The sequence below is a fragment of the Dinoponera quadriceps genome, unplaced genomic scaffold (genome assembly GCF_001313825.1).
Source record: "Dinoponera quadriceps isolate SergipeBrazil2010 unplaced genomic scaffold, ASM131382v1 scaffold777, whole genome shotgun sequence".
NCBI classification, from domain to species: Eukaryota; Metazoa; Arthropoda; class Insecta; order Hymenoptera; family Formicidae; genus Dinoponera; species Dinoponera quadriceps.
Window position 1 is genome coordinate 3,060,590 of NW_014555488.1, and position 7,380 is coordinate 3,067,969.

At 36.6% G+C, this 7,380-nt stretch overlaps 1 protein-coding gene across 1 annotated transcript in view; it reads left to right on the forward strand.

Annotated features, from left to right (window-relative positions):
• Positions 1-2,829: 2,829 nt before the first annotated feature.
• Positions 2,830-7,380, forward strand: part of LOC106744424 (E3 ubiquitin-protein ligase MIB2) — a 24,752-nt gene continuing 20,201 nt past the window's right edge. Inside the window, exons 1-6 of the mRNA XM_014619183.1 lie at positions 2,830-2,917; positions 3,847-4,307; positions 4,403-4,518; positions 5,421-5,809; positions 6,065-6,277; positions 6,359-6,527. Of these exons, the coding sequence (XP_014474669.1) occupies positions 3,877-4,307; positions 4,403-4,518; positions 5,421-5,809; positions 6,065-6,277; positions 6,359-6,527 (1,318 nt within the window). The 5' untranslated portion in view covers positions 2,830-2,917; positions 3,847-3,876. The remainder of the gene's footprint in view (positions 2,918-3,846; positions 4,308-4,402; positions 4,519-5,420; positions 5,810-6,064; positions 6,278-6,358; positions 6,528-7,380) is intronic.

Here is a 7,380-nt window from a genome sequence, read left to right on the forward strand (position 1 = left end):
AAAAACCAATTAGGAGCCTTAAAATATATATAATTTTAAGTTGAGAAAGTTGTATGCAAAGAAACCTATTCGTTTAGGTTTATCAACAAGTACAATGATAATACCCGATGAGAATGTTTCCGAATTTAGGGGAAAGTTACCTAATTCATCATCTATCATCTAAATTGTACTTCATGATTTTTTTTCTGTAATTAGTGAATATAAGCGTGTAGTAGATGTACAAAATAAATGACTCAGATAGAAATGTGATGTGTATCACGTTCCATCACAATGTGATTGTTATACTTTAACTTCAATTTAATATCTTTTTAAAAATCATTACATGATTACCATCGTATGAGCATAAAATGTGTGCATGTTCTTGATTTGATTGTGATTGTGCTATTAAATGAGATATTTTTCTAACATCACAACATGAATGACATCTGAGCAACATATGCGCATGCATTTTTTAAATCATGTTATGTTAAAATATGAACGCGTACTGAATGCTATACGACATCATTTTGCTATCTGAGGAGCAATGAAACATAATCAAAATTTAAACGAATTCCCCCCCCNTAACGTTTTCATTATCGCTATATAGTATGTGTATATATAAAAATATACTTAGAAAACTTTTTAAGTAAAATTGGAGATTCAAAAATATAAATATACATCTCCAATGAAAATTTATAATATATTTGATTTATTTACTTCCATTATTAATCATCAGGAATGATTATAAATAAATTAGTAATATCTTGATTATTTTGATTATAATTAATGTTTAATTGATTAATATATTAATACATGTATACATTTTCATATTTTTATTTATAGGATTTAATTATAAATAATTACATATTCTCTTATCTTTATAATATTAATAAATACACTTTGTCATTTTTCATGTGCAATTTAATTATCAACACTCCTCGTACTCATTATCGGCATTCTTTCTCTCCACATATATTATGTATAGTTACCTTATTTCTTAGTAATTAAATTGCTAATCAATTTTTAATTGAATTAATAATACCCAGACAGCACAAATGTCCAAAATTGAGACATGAAACGTCTCCTAGACTTCTTGAAGTCATACTTAAGATGTCGTGATATAAGATGTCTTTAAGATGTTTTCAAGACGTCTAAAAGACGTTTTATATCCCTATTTTGGACATTGTGCTGTCTGGGTAGCGTTGTGTAAAATTTATGATTATATGTATATATATATTAAGGTTAAGCATTATTATTTGATTTTATTCTGTTGTTAAGATAAGTTTGTACACATACAAATAAAATGTATCCGTATGTAATTAATATAGCTTTACAAAGTATATAATTTATATTATCACCATTATTTACTCTCATACTTAGAAAACATATACGTATATATTCGTACTGAAAATACATTTTATGGTATATTATTTCTTAAATAACTAGAAATCATGTTTTGCACATATATATACACATGTATTTTAAGTATAAAAATATGAAATATACATTCAAATAAAGGTTTCATTTAGCTAAGCGGCGTTCAAAAATTTCACCCGGGTGCATTCATGGACGCTCGCGCCGAAATGATTCGAAACGTATAATTAGTGGCAAAAAGGCTGCAACATTTTTTCTTATGTATTTCGTAAGGCATCTCGTTTGCAATAGAGGGAATGTATCTCTTAAAGCTTGATCTACAGTGTGCATTTTATTTCTTGTTTCTTGCTCTTTATCCTTTTTAAGCCTTAAGCCTTAAAATACCTAATGTGAATCGGCACTAAGTAAATAAAAGTTTTTACAGAAGAAAGATAGCAACATTTTTTTATAAATTTTGGAACGCATCTCGTGTCCAATAAAAAAATTTGTTTCTTAGTAACTCTTATGGCTTCTGCCTACAGAACGCGGCAAGAAGCGACGCGGTAGCCAATCAACGTCCCGTTTTTCCACGAGAACTAAAAATTTATCGGTTTCCGCGTTTAAACGTTAAGCTTGATCTACAATGTACTCTTTGTTTCTTGTTTCTTGCTCTCTATCTCTTTTACTGTAAGTTTATTCTACAATGTGTTCTTTGCGTCTTGTTTCTTGCTCTCTATCTTTTTTCTGTAAAAATTTCTGAAGTCACGAAAGCATATCAAACAGTGATGTTTCTGATTATAGCCCGGGTGTTTCAAAACAGCTGATGTCTAGTGGTGTGCTCATAATTTGGATTCCTGAACGCAGTTCTGTTCTTTCTGCTGAATCCAACCAATGCGATTGGTCAATTCCGGCTATGTTCCAAAATTCACTGGCAGCACTGAAAGTTCATGTTACGTATACGAGGATGGATTGATAAATAACTTGGTTCGCATTGTACCAGGTGTAAACTTGTCAAATTTATTCTCAAGTAGTATGACTCACGACGAATTATACCTGTTTGTATTCAAGCAGTACGACTCAACGACACCATCTTTTCATTTTCAAACAGTATGATTTAACAGCAAACCAAAGATGTCTTTATATCTTCAAGTAACATTAAAGATAAATGAGAAAACCGTAAATACACAATTCAAGCAGCAAGTCAATGCCATGTTGCATTATATCAATGATTGAGTCGACATTGAGGGAGGCGCTACCAGTGGGATACATTTATAAGGTCGACTGTCAGCAACAAGGACCACTATCGTCGTCACCACCACCACCACTACACCACCACCACTTGCACAGTTCTCTATCGTCGTGCCGGCGATGGAGCGTGCGTAATCCTACGGCGATGATGCTGCGTAATGTCGGCTTTTCCCCACGGACCGTTTGCAGCTACCGCACGCGCCTCGCCACCACCAGCCACGGCAGTATTCGCCAGGCACGGCCTCACGGATTATCGGCTACGTCGGCCACGCCGCCGCACTGCCGCATATGATTCATAGGGACCGTGCTCGCAGGACCGAGCTCGCGTTTGTTTCAGGTATGTGCGTGAGCGCGTCTTCACATCGAGAACGCACGTACCGTCCGAAGATTACGGAGGCGAACTCGCACGCGTTGTGATTATTTTGCGCACCTGGCACGGTAAAAGCGAGAATAAAATTAGAACATCCGAGTCGCTGGATGAGTACTGTATAAATGTTGGATCATAGAAAGTTTTGACGGGTACGCTATCAGGCAGCTGGATCTCGCGAGGACTGAGAATGTACACTGAGACTTCCGCAATTATACAATGTATAGATCATGACGAGACACAATATAGATATTGCAAGTGTATTCGGAGGATTGAGGATTGCATGACATATTTTTTGCATCCTGCAAACTTTAAATTTCATGTCAAGTTTGCAAGATATTACGGAACTGATATTACGAATGGCTGTCATAAGCTTAAGAGATACAGTGATTTTACATTATTTTTACAGATGTGTGTATAAAGAACAATAATTATCTTGATTCCAGTTACGTTGACTTGTAACTTTGCAATAAGAAATTTTAATATGAATCATACTGAATGAACAGTCCCCTATAGTTTGAATCGAATATAAGAATAAGTAGCTAAAATATTGTTCAGATGTATTTACTAAAGATTAAGATTAGGTATGAGTAATATATTTAATACTTGAAATATTCAGATGATATTGATGTCTGAAGGAGTAACTCTCTAATTGTTGTAAATAGTTCTCTTGTTTCTTATATGATATATATGACTAACTATTGGAAGGAAACAGTAATAAGTTATAGTTATGTTCCACATTGCTGGAAAGATTTAAAAATTTAATGCACTATCTTTTTCATATTAATGTATTAAACCATTAATACAGATAGTATAAGCTTTGTGTAGATTAACTTATGTAATAAGTCTTCCACAGAGTTGTTATATGAGGATTAATTTATGTAATATCTTGTCTGTAGGGTTAGAAGCCAAATTTTGTACGCTCGAAGATGTTAGAAGTCGGTCTGAGAGTAGTCCGTGGTCCAGATTGGAAGTGGGACGATCAGGATGGTGGCGAAGGCCACGCTGGGACAGTAGTGGAGATCGGAAAGCCCCCATCTACCGGAAACCCAGCTTCCAGTCCGAATCCTGCTGACCGGACACCGGACAAGACGGTAATCGTCCAATGGGACCATGGCTCCAGAAGTAATTACAGAATCGGATATCAAGGTGCTTACGATCTGCTGGTATTTGACAATGCGTCCGCTGGTGTCAAGCACTCCAACATCATCTGTGATGGGTGCAAGAGATACGGGATAACCGGCATTAGATGGAAGTGCTCGCAGTGTTTCGATTACGATCTCTGCACGCAGTGCTACATGGGCGACGTGCATGACTTGACGCATACGTTTAAACGATTTCAAACTGCTAACGCCGTCGGGTTAGTGTTTACAGTTTTTGGCAAAGCTCCATTCTACCGCGAATATTGTTGCTTTGGGATCTTACGATCTTGTTCACGATATTAATTTGACGTAGGGTTCAGTTAACGCCAAGAGAAGGCTACACCAAGGTGCCGTTAAAGGGAATCTTCATAGGAGCAAGGGTCATTCGCGGCCCAGACTGGGAGTGGGGAAATCAGGATGGAGGGCGTGGTATGTATTACACACGTTGTGATTATCGATTTGATAAATGTATAAGGTTGTAATTACTTCGGCAGCATGTGATCAGTCGCAAAAAGGTTGCAATAATGTTTTCTTTTTTCAAGTTTCGTAACGTATCTCGTAGGAATAAATGTATCTCTTAAGAATTATTCAAGGACGAATTCTCCTGTTGCGCACAGGATACATTCTGAAACTTATAAAAAAGTATTGTGATCTTTTTATGATTGACCATACATATAGTAGGGTTGCCACACTTGAAAAATCGGGAGAAGTCATGGAAATTTAAAATGTCAGAGAAAACCCGAAAAAGTCAGCAAGATATAAAAAATCTGAAATTTTGAGTTTTGTTCATAATTCTCTAAATGCTCTCAGCTGCGTTCTTTTTCCAATACTCGTTTATTTTTTGTTGCCTGAATCTGCATTCAGGATTATATTATTAAACTTAAGTTTGTGTTGCTTCTAACAATATAAGCTATTTTTCCTGCAACCCCTGCTTCTACATGTTTAAAATGACATATTGGTAATGGAAAATCCTCCATTGTCGTCTGGAAAACGTGGAAAAGTCAGGAAAGCGCGAGAAATCATTTCCTCCCAGTAAAATCATATGAAAAAAAGGTTCTGTTAATATTACCGTACAAAGCTTTGAGCCTTTATTAGACTTGATATTGAAGATTGAAAATTATAAAACAGGAAAATTATGGGACAGAATTCGACGAATCAATTTATTTCGACTTCGATTCGCTTCGTATTGAATTGAATCTTCCAGTCCTCAATCTCCAATATCTAGTCTGACGAGCACGGATATACGCTCAGCAGCATTTACGTCATTGGCTTGAGCCGATGTAAATGAATTGCGCAATACATTGCTGATTCGGATTTTCCGAATGTTTCAGGGAAAACCGGCAGAGTCATGGACATACGAGGATGGGATAACGAGAGCTGCCGATCCGTTGCCACTGTCACCTGGTCCACCGGCAGCACGAATGTGTACCGATTGGGCTACAAGGGCTGCGTGGACTTGTGCTATGTGGAGGAAGCAAAGTTCGGTACTTACTACAAGGAACATCTTCCATTGCTCGGCCAACCAGTGATGATCATACCGGACAATGGAAACAGCTCGACCTCCAGGAGTAGTACCAACAACGCCACCTCTAGTTCACCCTATCCGACGTTCAACGTCGGTGACAGAGTGAAAGTACTGCTCGAAGTTGAAACCTTAAAGGAGATGCAGGATTCGGGTCACGGCGGATGGAATCCGCGAATGGCCGAGTGCATAGGAAAGGTATCTCGCGAATGTCACTTTCTTTCTCCTCACGTAAAGCACCGGCGGTCGACGTGTTAAAGTTAACTCGAGTTTCATTGCTTTCCTAGCGAGACTCGTCCTTGAAACGTATGACACACACGCGCACACATACAGAAGGAACGAGAGGAGCAAGCCTGAAAACTTTGGTTAACTTTATCGGGACGGAACTAATGCGCTTAATGTCTGTGACTAATATATTTATTAAGTAACGTGACTTTTTAATCGAACATCTAGATTGGCACGGTGCACCGAATTACAGACAAGGGAGATATTCGCGTGCAGTACGAAGGCTGTAATAATAGATGGACCTTTCATCCGGGTGCCCTGACGAAAGTTACCAATAAGGACGCCTTCGTCATCGGCGATATAGTCCGAGTGAAGACTGATCTGACCGCGGTCAAGCATTATCAGCGCGGCCACGGCGAATGGATAGACGTGATGAAAAACGTCAGTTGCCTATCCCCATCCGTCTCATACGTATGCACGAGAGGTGAGATACATGTCACATCGAGTTTATGTTTGTTCCAGGCTCTGGGAAAAACCGGGAAGGTAATGAAAATCTATTCCGACGGCGACTTGCGTGTGGCGTTGGACAGTCACACGTGGACGTTCAATCCGCTCAGTGTCGTCCTTGTTCCTGCCGGGACGAACACGGCCGCTACGCATTACGATGCGAACATAATTAGAGATCGCTCAGGTATGTCTGTCGTCGTTGCAGCGTGAGAATGTGGTACGATGTGAGCCTTTCACAAGTTCGATCAGTCAACGTCCACTTTTTATCCTGGAGTTAATGACAAATTTCTGAAGTTCTTGATAGCGGCCTGTATGATTGACGCTTCATTTTTTGGAATAAGGAAATTAACAAAAATAAAGATTATAATAGTTTTTAGTCGTCAATCTTGATAATTTCACGATATAACTCTATAATATTCTAAGAACTTGTGGGAAAAGCTTATTTATTATTCAGAGTTGGGTAATAACTAATTAAAGGTTAAGTTAAAAGTTAATAATTTTTAACTTGGTTAATTCTAAATAAATTAACTTTTAGCTTCAACTAATTAATTTGAATTTCATTAATATAAAAATTAAAAAAAAAACAAAGTTAACATTTTAATTCATTCATTTTCATAATAGACTATCTTTACTTTATTTAGCATCAATTTAATCTATGATTAAAAAATTAATTATCATAGTGTCTATTGCCTGGAAAAACGAGGAATTCTCAAAGAAGTTGTTTATACATATATGGAAAAATTGGGAAATTTAAAATGGGCATTTATCTGCAAGCCGTATTATCATGTTATTCATAGACAAATATCATGTGATTTGTTTTTTTTTTTAATTTTATTTCATAATATTTTCTCCATTAAAAGCCATTAAAAACCATAAGAAATATAGTTCAGGATTTTTCGACTCGACTTTTAATTAATTTTAATTAATAAGGAGTAACGCTATATAAATCGCAGGTGCGAACTTATTAACATTCTGTATATATACATTTAAAGTTATTTTTAAGTTTTTTAGTAAAAAATTAAATTTTTTAAGTTTCT